The sequence below is a fragment of the Strix uralensis genome, chromosome 5 (genome assembly GCF_047716275.1).
Source record: "Strix uralensis isolate ZFMK-TIS-50842 chromosome 5, bStrUra1, whole genome shotgun sequence".
Classification (NCBI taxonomy): domain Eukaryota; kingdom Metazoa; phylum Chordata; class Aves; order Strigiformes; family Strigidae; genus Strix; species Strix uralensis.
In genome coordinates this window covers 13,225,479-13,242,989 of record NC_133976.1, presented here as the reverse complement: position 1 = coordinate 13,242,989, position 17,511 = coordinate 13,225,479, and the positions used below count along the sequence as shown (strand labels likewise).

General features: G+C 38.2%; 1 protein-coding gene across 10 annotated transcripts in view; it reads right to left on the bottom strand.

Moving 5' to 3' along the window:
- Window positions 1-17,511, bottom strand: part of MAGI2 (membrane associated guanylate kinase, WW and PDZ domain containing 2) — a 763,738-nt gene that overhangs the window by 229,915 nt on the left and 516,312 nt on the right. For all 10 annotated transcript variants that reach the window (XM_074869887.1, XM_074869888.1, XM_074869878.1 and 7 more), the window contains 2 exons: window positions 16,208-16,421; window positions 4,645-4,724 (listed from right to left, as the gene is read on the bottom strand). In XM_074869887.1, the coding sequence (XP_074725988.1) occupies window positions 4,645-4,724; window positions 16,208-16,421 (294 nt within the window). The remainder of the gene's footprint in view (window positions 1-4,644; window positions 4,725-16,207; window positions 16,422-17,511) is intronic.

The following is a 17,511-nucleotide window of genomic DNA, read 5'->3' as shown; positions in this document are numbered from 1 at the left end:
CTATTTACTGATGTGAAATATTATTGGCTTCCTGAGATAGTTGTACCCTTAAGATTACAGATACCTAATCAGTGATTGCCCTTATGATTCTGAATTTAACATTTGTCTTCTGGGGTTTTTTTGTTTTTTTTTGTTTTGTTTTTTTTCATGGAAATAATCACATTAAGTATCTAAATACATATGTTTAAAAATTCAGTTCTAGCAATATATCTACAGCCTTTTTTTTTGAGAAATTCTGAAATGTTTAGAGATGATTGATCAAGATGATGACAGTGTTCTCAAAGAAGGAAAGGGATCTGAATTCCTGAATTTGTGACTGCGTGTGCATGCTGTATGTGCTACGACACACTGCATGTGCCACACAAAGCCCTGACAAGGAACTCTGCTGTCTGGGTGAAAAGGAAAAGGGAGAAGTCCAATATGCCATGAAGTTGCAGGGCAAGGATATATGGATGTGGAAAGTACTGCAGTTAGCAAAAGGGAATTTGCTTGAGGACTCAGGATGGGAGATGTCCAGTGGGAGACATTGTATGTAGCATGAAACAACGGGCTCAACCTGGAGAGAAACATGAAGAGGACAAGGGTAGATGTGTGTGTTGTTGGCGTGAAGAAGAGCGCTGAAGCTGTGCGTGGCAGTGAGCTCACCCAAAGGTATGTATTGGCTGTGAGTACAGGAGTGAGGAAAAGAATAACCCGAAAAAATGTGACAGGAGGGTGGGGTTCAGTTCAAGATGAAGACAGTTAAATGTAGTAGTCTGTCTACATACAGGGGTTTACATGTGAACCAGATATCTGTGCCCCCTAATTGTTAAAGCAGAGCTGACGTTCACAGTCAATGAAGTTTAACGGCAACTCAGATCACCCTAAATAAACATCTATATTTTGCAGTCAAGTTGGTGGGTGTAGAGGAGATGGAAAGACAGATGACAGATGAATGCTAGGTGAAATCAAAGCTTTATTTATAGTCTTAAGCCTACTTGTATCTTAAACCTAAGAGACAGGAGAAAGAAGGTTAACATAAAAAGAAAGGGAGGGTTAAGAGTGATAGAGACTACTGATTAGGATGGATTAGTAATGAAATAAGTGAAATTTGTAGTAATGAAATAAGTTAGTTTTGACATGTCTGATCCCAGGAAATTTCAACAGCTGTTTAATCCCCGAATTGGATAATGAAGTGAATGTTCACTTTTCTCCAGAATGGAAAGTTCCCTAAAACAAATTAAAGAATTTGAAAAATTTAATTACTACATTTCTTATCCAAAAATGAACTTTCTAAAACCTGAGATATTTCATGTCATAAAGGCTGAACTGCTTTTCAATATTAAAATATTTTTTTTACTGCCTTATGGGACTTGTCATTCTTTTCCACATTGTCTCCCGAAGAACAGACTCTGTTAGTAGACCACTCACATAATATACCTGTAATCATGCAAATCCTGTGAGTCTGCTATGTAATATGACTTTACAGAAAATATAGCAACCAGGGGATCTAGCCCACAGAAACAAAGGGGGAAGAACTATAACTTCTGTAGTACTCTACATATAATTGGTTAACCAATTTTTATGTGAAAAAAAAAGAACAAGGACTAATTTAAGAGTAGTATTACAATTCAGAAAACCCAAATATTTAATTCATATTTCCAGGAGAGAAAACACAATTATTTTTAATAAAACCAAGATTTGCTGGAGGAAATTGGAAATGTGTAAAAAATTCTAGTTCTTATTGAAGAATTGCCAGCTATTTCTGCTTAGTGCTATTATGAAACTCAGATAGGCACCACACAAACAGAGAGTAAGAGGCAATTCTTGCTTCAAAGACCTGTCATCTAAGTCGATCTGACAGAGCAAAAGTCAAAGTAATTTGCTGAAACTCACACAGAAGTTCCACGACAGAGACAGAAATAAAGATCAGCCCTTAAAACCTCCTGACCTACAAAGGGGTTTAGAGCAGTGGGTGTCATTAAAGGAAAACAGAAAGAGTCCACAGCACGGAGGCAAGAAAGCTTGACTTGGTAGAGCTTGTCAATCTCTTGGCAAAGGCATGCGAAAATTTTTCCAAGAGGAGGGATATGCTGGAAGGTTGCTTCAGATTTTGCAAAGAGAAATGAGCAAGCACTGGGATTTGCAGATACAGAAGCCAGAGAAAATGAAGAAATTGTATTTGGCAAAGGGGTATTGAAGAGCTGAAAGTGGAGGAGAGGAAATGCCTGGAGCAAGGGGGTCCTCAATATCACTAGCCCAGAACATCAGGACTCAAGTATTGTATGCTGCTTGGACATTGTGGTGTGGAAACTGCGTGCTGGTGGCAGAATGAAGAAGGAGGATTTGGCAGGATTTGCACTGAAAGGAGAACACAAAAGTTGGGTTGTTCAGAATGAAAACCTGGTAGCAGAATCTGATAGGTGATAAGGACATCATAATGTATCTCAGAGAATCAATACAAGTTTCAGATGTGACAAAATGAATGTCAATGAAAAACACAAGTTATGCAGATAGCGATAAAGAAGCAAGGTAAGTATCATTTCCTATCTAAACACTGATGTCTTTCTAAAACTTTGTATCTCTGAGTAAAATGTGCCAGAATAAATCATAAGTAACAGAAAAGATGTTTGGCATAAAAAAATCTATCAAGCCATAGCTGAAACGCGTGTGAAATTAATCCTTGATCTGACATTAAATCTAAACAAAAATCCCAAATCCCTGTGTGCTATAACAAAGTCCCTGGTGTTGGACCTCAGCAGCAAGGTACAGTCATTTTAAGGCACATTAGTGATTTTTAAAAACCTTTTCTTAAAATTAGATTAAAAAAAAAAAACAAAACCACATTTTTGAACAACCAAAGAACCTTAGAAAAAGAGAGGATGCTGCAAGAACAATCTCTGTAAGAATAGAAAATCTCTCCCTAAAGTCTTTTATGCTTCACTTCAAGTACTTTGCATTAATGAGCTGAGCAACCCTTAAAAGAACAACATGACCCAAGCATACTATAGTAACTCAATAATCCAGTAGTCAAATAACTACAAAATAATGCTGTTTCTTTAATGCACTTATTTTCATTTTAAATTGTTTCAGATACATTGGTTTTTGTTTGGTTTTTTTTTTTTTTTTTGATATTTCAGTGCTTGTTGTAATCTCAGTATACATCAGCTAACAGAAAGAGAAAAAAAGAAAAAAAGAAAGCAACACACATTTACTCCAAGTAATTCTGAGATATGTTACTCTGTGATATTGGTGGAATTTTCTTCAGCTTTTTCCACTAGTATTCCTTAAGGAGCAGGCAAAGATATAGCTTCATATAAGTAATGTGAGAGATTTAGAATGCAAAACTGTGCCCTTGTTTTGTTCAGTAATACACTTCTGTTGTATTCACTGTAGAATTTACTTTGGGAGCTACTGTTGTCAGCATCACAAAATCATTCAGACATGTAATTTCTGATGTCAGAAGAGAACGTCAGAATTACTGCTGAAATAAGGAAGGGATTTTTGGAATATAGCAATCTTTCAAAATGAAGCCATTTACAAAAAAACCCAGGAACATCCTTTACCAAACCACTGACCCTGCGTTTCACACAACCAGCAACTCCTCAGTGACCTCTTTATCAGCCCAAAACGGCACTGAGCTTTCTTTCTGTTAATAGTATTTACATTAACCAAATTAATGAATTTTTGAAAATTTAAAATAAATCAGATGCAGTACATGAAAACATATTAATACATTTAAAATATTTTAAAATGTTTTTTATTAATGCACATAGCATGCATGCATTTAAACCTCTGTATCTCACAATAATAAAATAAGTAGCAGTGTTTAGATACCATTACTTCTTAACTGCTAATTGAACTGACACTGAACTATAAAACAAAGAAAAAAACCTCCTTGTAGAAAGATCTATTACAATACATTTTTACTTTGGCTTTATTAAATGATTTTGATTACTGAAACTTTACCAGAGAAAAAATAGAAATTATACTGAATGCATATAAGATAGTTCAATATGATCTGTATTATTTCATATCTCTGAATCTGTCAATATACTCGTCTCTCCTGCACAACAGCTACAGCTCCTGTAAGCATCCTCAACAGTATCTACGCTTTTAAATTTTAAACCATTAACAATGCAGTACCCCCCAAATCCAGCCTTGAACTCTGACAGACACCGATCTCTTTTCTCCGTCCCACACCCTGTTTTATCAGACACTATTTTGTTTAAATTGGCTACTAAATAGCATAGCACTGTACCTTTAAATACAAATCAAACAATATTCATATTCCCACGGTGCTGCTAGTTTCCCTTATGCATTGAATCGCCTGTAGATTAAAAGCTCAGAATCTGAAAAGGGATTCTGTTCTGCAGACCAAAGTTCTCTGTAGGAGATGAGGGAGAGGGTCAGTCCCGGAGTCACACACACAACAGGCAGAAAACACACTTGTGATCCTCAGTTTTGGATAGCATCAGAAAGGGGAATAAAAAGCAGAAACACATGGCACACTGAGAACTGGTATCACTTATGGCTTCTAACCAAAGCAGCAATTAAACACCTTTCATCATTCCCCCAAATGCCTGATTTTTGTAAGAACTGAGAGAGACACACACACACAAAGGCAAATCCCCTCTGAGCAGCAACGAAAACTTAATAACCTACCATTTTCTTTGCACTCTTCTGGAGGTTTAGCCTTTTTCGCAAGTCGTGGATCCAGCCATGATGTTGTCTTTGTGTTATGGCTGAAAAGAAAAGAGATCACTCTGAGCAGACACATACTGAAAGGAATCAAGTTTATTCCTTAAGAAAAAAGGGTTAGTCCAACAAAATTGCAATCGATACACTTAATTTGCTTACTGGTTCTAAGTAGCCCTGAAGGAGGTGTAAGAGTAATTGTGCAAGGCAGCTGTAAATTTGGCAACCTCAGCTCCCTGTCCTCAAAGCAGCTATTTTTATTAAAATCAACTAGAATGTTGCCAAGTTAACCTCATTGAAAATGCAGAACTCATCCAGAGCAAAAGGAATTTATTACAAATACAGTGTTCTCCCGTTGAACAAGTGCAGGCGACAGGATTCTGTACCATTCTCACAGTTTTCAGATTGAATTATTTTCATCTTAAACCTGTCCTTTTCATAAATACAGGTTTGTTATTTCTCACCAGCAGCACTGGCAAGGCATAGCAAAAGTGATGCAAATTACAGCATGCTCCTGCAAAGTCTACATTTCCGGACGGAGTGATTAATGATACTTTGTTTAACAAACCTTTATCTCTCCATATATAATCCTTCTATCGAGATAAAATAGATATGCACAAGCTGAATGAATCATGTGGCTCCTTTCTATACTCAGAATAGATCTTTTGAGGAATCAGCCATCAAATAGCATTGAACTGGCACAAACTGTTTTCTGGGAGAATATTCTGCCAAATGAATTGATACTTAGCACAGCTAATGAGACTTAAAACCAGATCTTTTCAATGTATACCTTTTCCATAAGCATTTGAATTTGGAGCCAAAGATTTACATATATTAAGAAAGGAAGACTATAAAACAGAAAAGTACGTGATCATTACTCCTTTATTTTTTGAGATGCCTTTCCTACAATACCATCATTCAGAGAGACTTCTAACCCATGTTTTATTTATCTGATACATCCTAGGAGGATGCTTGTTCCATACAGTACTGAATTATTCAGTTTACTATTAATTTGCTGTGTCATTTAAAAGTGTACTTAAGACTTCTCTTATAAACATTAGTATAAGGTGTACAAAAACAGGGGAGCTGGCAAAAAATGGATTGGGATGCAATTGGTAGTTGGTGAGTTACTGATTAACTGATACACTACATGTGGTCCAAACACCACTGGTTCCCCTAGGGAAAACATAAATGCATAGAGCCAGTTCCTTCTCCCACCCTGACTCCCTGTTTAGTCCATGGTAGATGACTTTTCCTCTGTCTCGATTTCTCGCTCTCTCTCAAAACAGAGTGATACTACCTACTTCTCAGCATTATTGTCACCATGTTAAAGCTTCCTCCACATTTTGGATGGGAAAAAAGGTAGATGAGAGTTATGTACGGATATAGTGGCAACTAAAATGAAAATTGAGGCATTTAAATTCCTATTTTTAGCATGCCCTAGTCTAGAACACCATTCATGACAGGTGAAGAGGATAAAGAAAACCTTCCCTTTGAGAGCAGAGCTGTATTTGCAGAGTATGAAGAATGATAAGCCAAAGGTAAGGTAAATTTGAAACCATGCCAGCAGACTGTGCTTGATTGCAAATGTAACTAAGATGCTTTCTCTGAAGCTCTGGCTGCCTGTGGTCTCCTGTAGGGTGTATTTTTATACTGCAGTCACAGCCTAACTGCAGCTTGTGCAGACATACTTGAGCTAGCTTTAAATTAACTAGGGCAGATAATGGCAACAATGGCACTGCAGGAGTATGGAGCTCAGCGTGGGCCCATCACCCCAGCATCTACTGAGCTACTGGGGTGCAGCCAGCAGCACATGCTGAGCTCCACACTCCCATGGGTACCCCATTAGCAGTGCCAGAGCTCAGGGCTGGCAACAGCCACTCTCTCCCAGCTACTAATTCTGAATGATTTTAGGGACCCCCACTGGTTGCAGGGACAAAGTTGGATGTTTCCTATGGCTTTAAAAGAGTAATATATATATGATAACTATTAGTAATGTTTCCTGTGGTATAAAGCAGATCTCAAAACATTTTACAAAGGAAACAAAAATTGTCACCCCTATTTTAAAGGTATGAAATCGGAGTCACAGAGTCATCAAGTGACTGTCCACAGCCACCAGACAAGCCCATGGCAGAGTCAGTACTAGTAGCCAACTCTGTTGCAAGTTATCTGGCCAGTGTTTTCTTCCCAAGTCCATACATCAGAACAGACCAAGTCACCAGCCCTGAAAACACACCTATGACATTTCTAGAATAGACTGAGAAATGAGTTTCCAGGCATCTGTAAAGACAGCTGCCAAGCTGAAAATAAGCCCAATTCAGTATTATTATTTTTTAAATTGTGAATTAGTTGAATTACAGCCTCCAAGGCTTTTGTTGAAACCAAGAACAACGAACAAATGGTTACGCCTCCCTTCAGCATAAACATGGCTTCCATAAACCCAGAAGAACTGATGTCTTCTGGTTTTGTGTGCTGTAGCCATTCTAAACAAAACCATAAACAAATTAAAAAGTCAACTGCTTTTTCAACAGAAGAGGGATCCTCCAGTCTGCAGTGAAATTTCAGAGGATGAAGGTGGTATCTCATCTAGGTCAGCTCTTACAGCACTCAATCTCCTCTTCTATTTACTGTCTCTCAAACCCATTCAGCTAGTTAGTAAAACTCATCCACAAGAACATTCACAATAACAAATAACCAAAGGAGCAAAGTACCTTTTGAAAACCATCCCTCTCCTCCTTACCAATCTCTGTGACTGCTCCCTTGCCCTGCCTTTCCTCTTTATTATCTATACTAAACACGCATGCTATGTCTTGCAATGGGACTTCTAGACAGGTGCTCCAGTGGGTAAAAAATCTTTTCCTGCTCTGAAGACTGACCCTATCTGAAAGAAGGCAGAACCAACCGCCCCTGTCTCCTAACACCTCTACAGTACCATCAAGGTCCTCTTTAGTGCTACACAGCGCTGACTGCTTCAATCTTCTTAGCAACCAGGTACACAACACACAAACACTCCTACAACGAGGACAGACATGACTGCTGTTGTGCTGCTCTCAGTAAAAGAGGGAAATAAGTAGCCTCATACTGTTTTTTTATACACGTCTACTTCTGTCCTACCCAGGAGGTTTATTTGGCAGGGTACTCTTCTAACCTCCTGTCAGCTTGCAACTTGTGGGTTTTGGAGTGATGATGCTTTTGCCATAGCCAGTGACATACTAGCACTATGCAGTGTTGTTCTGAGTAACCTCCTGTTCCCTGTCTTCCAGTAAGGACTAGAATTGGTGTTAGCCAACCACAGAAACAGGAGAGGAGATTTCTTCCCCGCACAGCTAGGACACATTGGGAATGAGAAGAAGAACAAAAGCATGGTGGTGCCAGTTTGCTGAATGTCCCAGGGCAGGCTGCAGGGACATCTCAGGAAACATGCCACCTCCCTTGTGTTCCAGGGCTCTGCCTATTCCCTTCAGGTCTACAATGGACTAGAATCTGTAAAAGCTAAAGGGAAAAAATATTTATCTCCTAAACAGATTTTAACATAGTTTAAAAGAGGCGTTGATAGGAAAGCTTTAACTGTGGGAAAGAAGACAGAAGAAATAGTAAAATGGCCAAATTAACACCAATAGGAAAAGTAATAGTAACACCTATCTGCTGCATGAGCTGCACATGTTAATGCTTTTTAAGCACTGAAAACCTTGTAAAATGTACAGTGTATAACCTGTCTGCCTCACCACTAGGTCTAATCATGTGTGTCCATTTGGGAAGTCTTATAGACAGACCAGAAGCAAAAGGGGCTGGGGATTTACAGATTAGTTATGAATGAATTGCAGACAGATAGCAGCAGCAGTTGTGGAATAAATGCACAAACAGGCAGTTGGAGCAGTTGTCACTGACTGAATGAGAGTGAAGTGATGCAACAAAAGCATCATGTGAGAAATACAGCTGTGGCTCCACCAGCATTTTCCTCTGGTCACTGCTTCATTACTCAGCAATAACCATAGCTCATCATTAAAGGGCAGGTTTAGAAAGTCCATCCTTACACAATTTCAATGATATTGATTACTAGCTAGGACTATTGAGATAAGAGATAAGTGCTAGAAAATCAGCTATGCATGTCTTTGAATCTGTCTTAAAATCAAGAGCAAATTCCGAATTTTGGAAAGTTTGAAAGCAGTCAACGAAGGATCCCTTTGGCTTTGCTTCAAGCAGGTGGAGCATGGGAATAGCACTTATAGGCCTGAAGTGTATTTCAAATTTGAAAAATAATTTAGAAAAAAGAAAAAGTCACTCAGCAAAGCAGTGGAGCTTAATATTGCAGCCAAAAGTCAATAAAATAATTATTGCTGAGCTAACTTAAATCCTCCTTTTTTGCCAAGTATTTACACCCAGCAGAAACAGTTTGTTATAACCAGAGTCCTCCTGTATTGGTTATAGACAATTTTAAACATATGTGGAAATAATATTCCTCAGCTGGTTTAAACAGTGTGAAAGAAAGCTCAGAATATTTCCCAGAAACCCTGACTCAACCTCCTGTTCAGATTTTCTTTGTAGGTCTGCTTTTAAGGCTTTGCAGAGACTGTTTATGCCCTAGTTCCCTGTTATCACCACTGGAACTATATACCAGGATCAGAGCCTCTCTGGGAATCTCAGTGGATACTCCATATCTTTAAAAAGTAAAAAATATTAGGAGTGTGGATTTTCTTATTTAAGAATGTAGTGTAATTTTATTATAATTATTTGTTAGACAGTATATTACATTATATTATTTTACTTAGTATTTGTGTTAGCGATCTGTCAGTTTAAAGCACTTTGGCAGATAAAGTTTCTTGTACTAAAAAATTCCTTGGACAATATCTTGAAACTTTTTTGAAGGGAATATAGAAAGCGGTTACTGACAGCCTTAATGTCTTTTGAAAACACTGCAAACCTATTCTAAATTGTAACTCTTGCAAGGTATGTAATTTGCACGTTATTGTGAAAGGCATTTCAAGATGGGTATTTACCAATGTGCTGCTTCAGTGTGTTTGGGGACAGCACATATGGGTTTGTTTGGGTTTTTATTGTGAATACATTACATTCAAGATGGTCCTCAATATAACAGCTTGAGCAAAGGGGAGTATATGAGACAGAAAACAAAGTGCACTGTAGCCACCTAACTTCTAAAATGCTTACTCCTCCCTCTTTTTTGTATGCCTGATTCGTAGATCTGCAGAGCTTTTCAGATAGCACAATAATGACTTTCAAGTAATTTGCTTGTGACAGAAAAAAAGAGCATTAAAATGACAATTCTGCAATTCATCCTTTGTAGGTTGCTACCCAAACATCTTGCACACATGGAGGGACAGGTACAAAAGGGAGCTGTCTTTGGGCTATGGTATGAATGGCAGCACCTATGACTGCTAGTTTGCCTTGCACCTCTTGCTCTCAGTCTGTTAGATGTGCTCAGAGTATGTGGTCCTTAAGAGACAGAGGTTTGGGGGTGCCTATCCTGTGAATCCCAGATGACCTTGGGCAGTAGATAAGCACTTATGTCCTCAACCCAAATACAGCAGTGGTGCCTCTAGGCATTCGCAGGGGCAGAAGATACTTATGTAGGATTTTTTTTTGGAAAATATAAATGCCTAAAGTCTCCTACAGTAATTTCTGCTGTTTAAGTCACTCTCTTTTACTCAAACAGTTAATTTCTGACAAAGAATGGGCTTAATCTCATGTGACTTCAGCCATCTAGAAATCATACAGCTCATTGCGTGTAGGATTCTTCTCTGTTCAAGGAAGAGGCACCTACACAGAATAATTTATCTTACCTATCTTCCAGTGGGACTGGAGACCTAACCATATGCTCTTAGTGTCATACTAGGTGTTATGGCATCTCCCAAATGGCCTCTGGCTGCCACTCCAGAAGGGTGCTGGTTTTGACAGGTTCTGTGTCATATCTGCTACATTCATGGAGATGTCTTGGGCTATTAGTATGCCTCTAAAGTAGTGATTTGGCTCAGATCAGGAGGTCACTTTTCAATCTTCATTTACACACCGAGCATTCTCCCAGCTTGTAAGCTTCTTTCACTTGAATTTAAACCAGGTGACACACAGCAAGAGCTCACTTAATGCACTACAAGCCATTCACAGGCATGCAGCCCATGGCACCTGAAAACACCTAGTAGCTGTGGATGATGGGTCATCAGCACCAAATGTTTCACTCTGCAGTCTACTGATATTGCTAATTTATATATGGACATGGTTTAGATCAGAATGAATTCAGACTGGTTTTAACTCAAATCTGGTCTCATGGACTGAGTTCAGGGGTTTAGGGGTTGGAGACAATAGAGTGCGCTCCTAGAGATCAACTTTCATTTTAGTTTCACCTGAAAGGAATCCAGTTCATGTACTCTGAAACATGAACCAATTCACAGTGCATGGAGACAACCAGAAGATTTGCTTCAAAAGTGTACTCCTGACACAAAGTACATACTACTGCAGATGTACCCTTGGATATCCGAGGGCATCTTTACTGGTAGAAGCACCTACATTTAAGCAAATTAATTCTGCCCTTATCTTTGTACAGGATGAATCATCCTCTGGAGGTAATTCTCTCTCTCCATTGACCACAGAAGGAGTCTTGGCAACTGGTTTAAACTAGATACCTAATGCTATATGGCAAGCCAAGTGAGCTGAATCTTCTAGTTCAATAAATACAAAGGAGAAAGATTATAATACCACTATAAACATCAGAGGAAAGGTGTTGGAAGAGGAATTCTGCAGAGCAGAGCAGCAGACACCTTTGGGGGAAAGACAAGAAATAAGAAAGTGAGGAAGTCAACAGGAGTTAAGATGGCAGTTTGACCTGGATGTCAGCATAGATAAAAGCAGCAAGTGAGAGCAAGGAACAATACACCACTAGTACAGACTGAGAATGTCTTTATAACATCAAAAGATAAGAGAAGAAAAAATTCAACATTACCCAAATTCTTTCCACTTCTACCATCTCCCCATTCCTAATTAAATTGTTGTGAGGCAAGAAAGTGATCTCAGGAGAAAGAAACCAAGAGAGATTTTTTCTGTTGTCTGTCCCCCTGTATGTCAAGTTGAAGTCCAAAGAACATTAGAGATCTGATCATTGTTATGTTGACCAGAATTGATGAATTCAGTACAACATATAAACAAGGAAAAAGTATTATGGACATCTACAATCATATTCACAAAGGCCCTGATGATTCAGAATTATCCACACAATCATACTGATACAAGATGGCTTGTTTCCTAAGGAAGAAGAATCCCATCAGAAGTGAATATTAAAGCAGCATGTGAAAAAAAAAAAAATCCTTCATCTTAACTGCTACTTAATTAAAGTAGCAGAAACTACCATACAGCGAAAACATGGCGAATTTCAATATTATGCACTGATACACTGATGATGTAACATACTCACAGGAAGTGCCAAGCTAGTTTATAAGAGATTGGGTAATTACTGCAGGATATGGAAGTAATCTTCAGTAGGTACTTTTAGTACCTTCTAGTACAAAAGATAAAGTTATCAAATCTAATGGTGTAGCCAGGCTTAACTAATATATCCTGCTTTCTGATGGTGAACTGATGGAGCAACCAGGAAAAGCTAAATGTATCATGATTCCTCAGGTAAGCAAGATGTTAGGATAAACATGCCATGCAATCAAAAGGCTTTCCTACATTAGAAACTACTAAAAATAAATACTGATCCCATTGAAGTCAGTAGCAATAGTCTTAGAACCAATCTAGGTCAGGATTTTATATTTCCAATTTGTAGCTGTACTTCTTTTCAGGTAACACCTGAAATAGCACCAGCTGTATTCAAAAACTTAATGGCTGTTTTTTACTGTGAAGAGGAAAGTCCTTGGAAAAGGCCTATTTTATAGCTGTTTTTTAGTCTTTTATGATGCTCTCATAAAAAAAGCAGCTTTAACAACTAGAAAAGATATTGCAACAAGTCCAAAAAACAATGCTGACTATGCTGCTCAGAGAAGTAGGTGTTAAAAGTAGGAAGAGACTGAATGTTTATGAGATGTACTGGAAAGTGGTTTGTTAAACCTCATGTGGCCAAATTCTCCTAAAAATCATCACCACAAGTCAAAGAGGATGATCGCTTAAGGATATATTACAGAGATTTGAGTTTTTTCTAGACTTTTCTCCACTAGCAAAACAATTACTAATGTACTATAAGCAAAGGAAACCATATGTGCTTTTGAACAGTATAGAGTTAAATAGCTTTTGTTATGGGCTATGTAAAATCCTTGAGACTATTCATCAAGGCTTAGTTGTAGCTCAGCTTAACGAACTGCAGCTCTTCCTGGTTTAATGTCTTACTCTCCCCGCACGCCTTCCAGAGAGCTCTGCTGTCTATAGGTGGGTAGAGGGCTGGAGAGAAGCAAAATCAATTCTGTTTTTTATAAATAAGTATCATAATGTGTAACCAATGCTACAGGACAGTCTATAATGTAATGGTGTATGTGATAAGAGTTGAAGAGTTGGGTGAGGGCCGCATTTAAGCCTGACTGCACATGATAGCAGATGCACCAAGAATCTTGGTCCTTTTGTATTCCCTTCAACGCTGCACTGGACCAACACAGCAAACTTCAATTGCCTAGGATCCAACACAGTCAGTGTCTGCTGACTTTGTGAGGACAACACTACACTCATGTCTCTAGCATGTGGTTTGAGAGCAAGGTGAGGTCTGAACGCTCTGGGGAATTGTAGCCTTTCCTTAACCCTGGGAGAAGGAAAAACTAAAAATCAGTTATGGCTACAGTTTATTTAAGCATGCCAAAATAGGTCACCCTCATCAGCCATGTTTAAAGTAGGAAAGAAGGAGCAGAACTGGAGGTTTTTTTGGTGGTCTTCTGATTTATATATAGTGTTTTAATTATTGCATGTTCTCATTAACATATGTTCTCAATGAAAGCGAATGTAGGAGATGGACTCCTATTTGTGTAATGTGTGCCTGTATTTGAAAATTCGGATTCGTATGTAAGGATGGCTGGAAACAGCCCAAGAAATGTACTTAAGTAGCTCTTCCTGAAAAGCAGTGGTAAGTATTATGCAGTAAGAAGGGATGTTCTTCCTCTTCTGTCTGTGAATGGTAAATATAAGGTCATGCACCTATGGTCAAAAAAGGGGAAAAAAGGAAGAAATACACCAAGCCATGCTCTAAAATACAACCATCCTCTGAATTATTCAGTGAATCTAGTATATCATTATTTTTTTTTTCTTTTTAGTCCTTGAGGCAGAGGAAATTTCTTCCAGTGTGCTTTACAAAATGCTAACTGGGCCATTAATGATTAACAAATAAATAATACTGTCTACAGACAGTTATCTTTTTTCTCATGAAGTCACTCCCTCTAACACTGTAAATCTGCCAGGTTACTTCTGATGGCAGTTTTGATAAATGAGCTCGATACAAATTTTAGAGGTTAGTTTGAGGTGAACGAATGAAAATGCTGTCATGAAATCTAAGACCTTTGGGTATACCTGTGGCAACCTGGAACTTGAGATCACTTACTGCTTGAAGTCCTTAAGGTTTAAAGGCACAATTCACATGAGCCTCAAATAAAGCAATAAAAGATGCTGCCTAGTATGACTTTTTTCCCACCCATTGTGATGTACACTTTAAAAATGTTTGTTTTTCATCTATTATTTAATAATCTAGTACAATCTTTACTACTGTTAGGGGAGAGGTTGTTAGACAAATAGGTTTTTGTTGTCTTTTTATCTTTCCGGTTTTTTTGAAAGCAAATGGAGTCTCTTCATGCCATTAACCAAAGTGACTTGTAAACAAAGAGGCAATTTAACAGCATCCCCACAGCATTACATTCCTACTTAACCCTGTGAAGACTGTGCAATGTGAAAACTCAAACGATCAAAGAGTTGTTCCTTTGCTAGGATTCTGGTAAATATTCTGGTATTTTTACAGATGTGTAATTGCACTTTATTGCAATTACATTATTCAAGAATATAATCCCAAAGGCAAGGAGCCTTTACAAGAGTCTTTCTATCCAGTCTGCAACTCTGATTGATTTCTCTGTTTTACATAACATTCATTTAGTGGAAGTGAATGATGAGCATTGTCAGAACTGCAGTGTAAACCAGAGCATTTCCAGGAAAGGAAGTAAGCTGTATCATCAAAGGAATTTGTGGAGTGGAATAGCAGCTCCATAGAGTGGCAGGGCTACTTGCATTCACTGTATTTGTTAAAAAATATACATTTATGTTCTATTAAATTGCCTGCTGCAGTATTTACCATTGTCACCATTTGGTGTGTTAGTGACCTACCCATGATCCTGTCCCCCACCCCCAAATGTATCACAGGTTTTTGTTACAACAAATAAAATAAAAATGCCACATAATGTATTCTCTCTGTCAGAGCATTCAATATGTGCAGAAAAATTAAATTTGGGAGTGAGGTAAGAAGGAAACAAGGGTTTGAGGTAGCCCTGAGGTCATCCTAATTCTTCTCTGCTTGCTTGGGCAAAGTTGCTATAATTACTCTTTTTCTAGAATAAGCATATTTTTGCCCTTTTCAGCAAAGACACTTATGTTTTAGTAGTCACTGCTCTTTTCAGCCAAGTATATCCCAAAAGCTACAGTTGGTCATACAAGTGTTCATGAAAAATCACATGCACAAACTTTATTCTTAAAATTTGTTTACAGTTCATGTGACAGTCATAAAATTTTACATGAAAAAATGGACTTAAAGCAAAAGTGACACCACCAAATGTTATTTTTACCTACTAATAATCAGAATAATGTCCAACACTCCAAATTGTTTGAGGCAGTTCCTTAAATCAAACATAAATGCTACTGCTACCTCTGTAGTGTGTTCTGCTGATGAAGATGTTGTTTTTTCCTTTTTCTATTTTTTTTGTGGAACATGATGTTATATGAACTCACTCATTTCCTTTGTCCTTATTCTGGTAATTCATGTATTAATGGCAGCACTAAGAGAAGAAAGAACCTTCATATCCAGTTGTTCAATGAGTTGGCTAATTAGCAACAGTAGCAACAGGTATGTATAGCCTACCAACAAGAAAAAGTTTCTACACAGAATTAATTCTCATTATTGTCCACTCCTTTATTTTATTATTTCTAAATATAGCATAGCCTCTCTTTACTGTTCACTAGTTAGTTTTTACCCTGCCTATCTTTCCTTAAATTGGCAAAAAGCTCAACCCTCTCCACCTCTGTCCACGTAAGGAAGAACCCAGCAATTGTACTCCTTTCTCATAAGCACCAGAACAGCAGAAAAGCGTTGCTTTCGACAGAAGAAACAGCAGCTTTAATTGCTGCCATCAAAGTGCTAAGCAGTCCAGTTACCTACCTTAAAAACCAGCATGCTTCAATGTAAATCAGTAATGCAGGATTTGCCACCAAGCTCTCAGGAGCCTTGACAGCCAGAACATTCCTGCTGTTTTAATGAGAAGGAGTGCAGTGCTCCACTCCACCGTACAAACCATTTCCCCACCCAGTTAAATACGATACAGCTATCAGAAAGAGAAGAAATAAGACTCACTCAATAAAGTAGACTTCCCCCTTTTCTGTATAAGCCATTTCCCAGTTATCAGGCAGTGGGCCCAAGTCATCATTCTCTTCAGGTTTAGTCTGCTTTGTTACATCCATTTCTTCCTTTGCCTCTTCAGGCTGAGTATATCCTGGTGCAGGACAAGGTTGGGTGGAAGATACCTCACCTGAGACACCTGTACTCTTCTCTTCATGTTCACTTGATTCTGCAAGAGAAGAAAAATTACAGGTTTTGGATATCTGAGTTAATGGTGGAGAATCTACTGTGTGCAAGTCTCCAAGGAATGCTCTGTGAACTGTGAGTTTTGAAATAAAGAGAAAAATTCTGTTGGGTTTACACAAGGGTCCCTCTGATGATGCATTTTATCTGGAACACAATAAAAGAAAATAAAGCAATAAAACCAAACTGAAACAAGAAACTAATAAAGAGCTAAGAAACAAGACAAAGAGTTCTGGCTCGTTCTGTCCCAGGAGTCCTTCCAGACCAGCAGTTAGCACTGAGCAGAAGACAGCTTCATATCCAGCAGCTCTACTGTCTTGTGTCTTAACTTTTCAAACTACATGCATAGAGCAACCACCCTGCTGCTTTACTACAGACAACAGAACCTTTCCAATTAAAAAGGTATATAGACTAATTGCTTTACCTATATCCATACATCAAAGAAATCAGTATGACATCTATTAACCCATAGCAATATAGTAACCGTATAGAAAGTGGTTGTGACTTCATTACCGATATAATCTGTGGGAGGCTTAGTTTCCCACAGCCAATGCCAAATGCTTGCTATACCCAATTGGTTGTGTCTCACTGTGACCAAAAACATATTCAGGAAGGAGTCTTTCCTTCCTATGCCTTTTTCAGTACTTTATCTTTCACTTTTTATTTATTTTACTTTCCATAAAATCAGAAATTAAAAAATGTGTCCAACAGTATCTCTACCACTACCAGTTCCCCGAGTCCAGTCCACATACTTTCAGCTAAGCAAGTGCAGTAGAACTTAGCAATACTTGTTAAAACATTGGCTGAACACAAACATAAGACAAAACCACAAAGACACCTCAAAACAAATCAGACAAATAAGGACCAAGTGTGCAATATTAGGAGTCTAAATGTGCCTTATCCCCAGTGTTGAACACCTACCTACACACTTAAGAGTCTACATATTCCTCTGCATGAATGAGTACCACATAGCACATGGAAGTACAAGCAGGTCTTCCATGTATGCAACTATTAATGACAGTGGAGAAAACACAATCTTTTCTTGACTGCTACTAGCTCAAACAGAGGATGGTTGA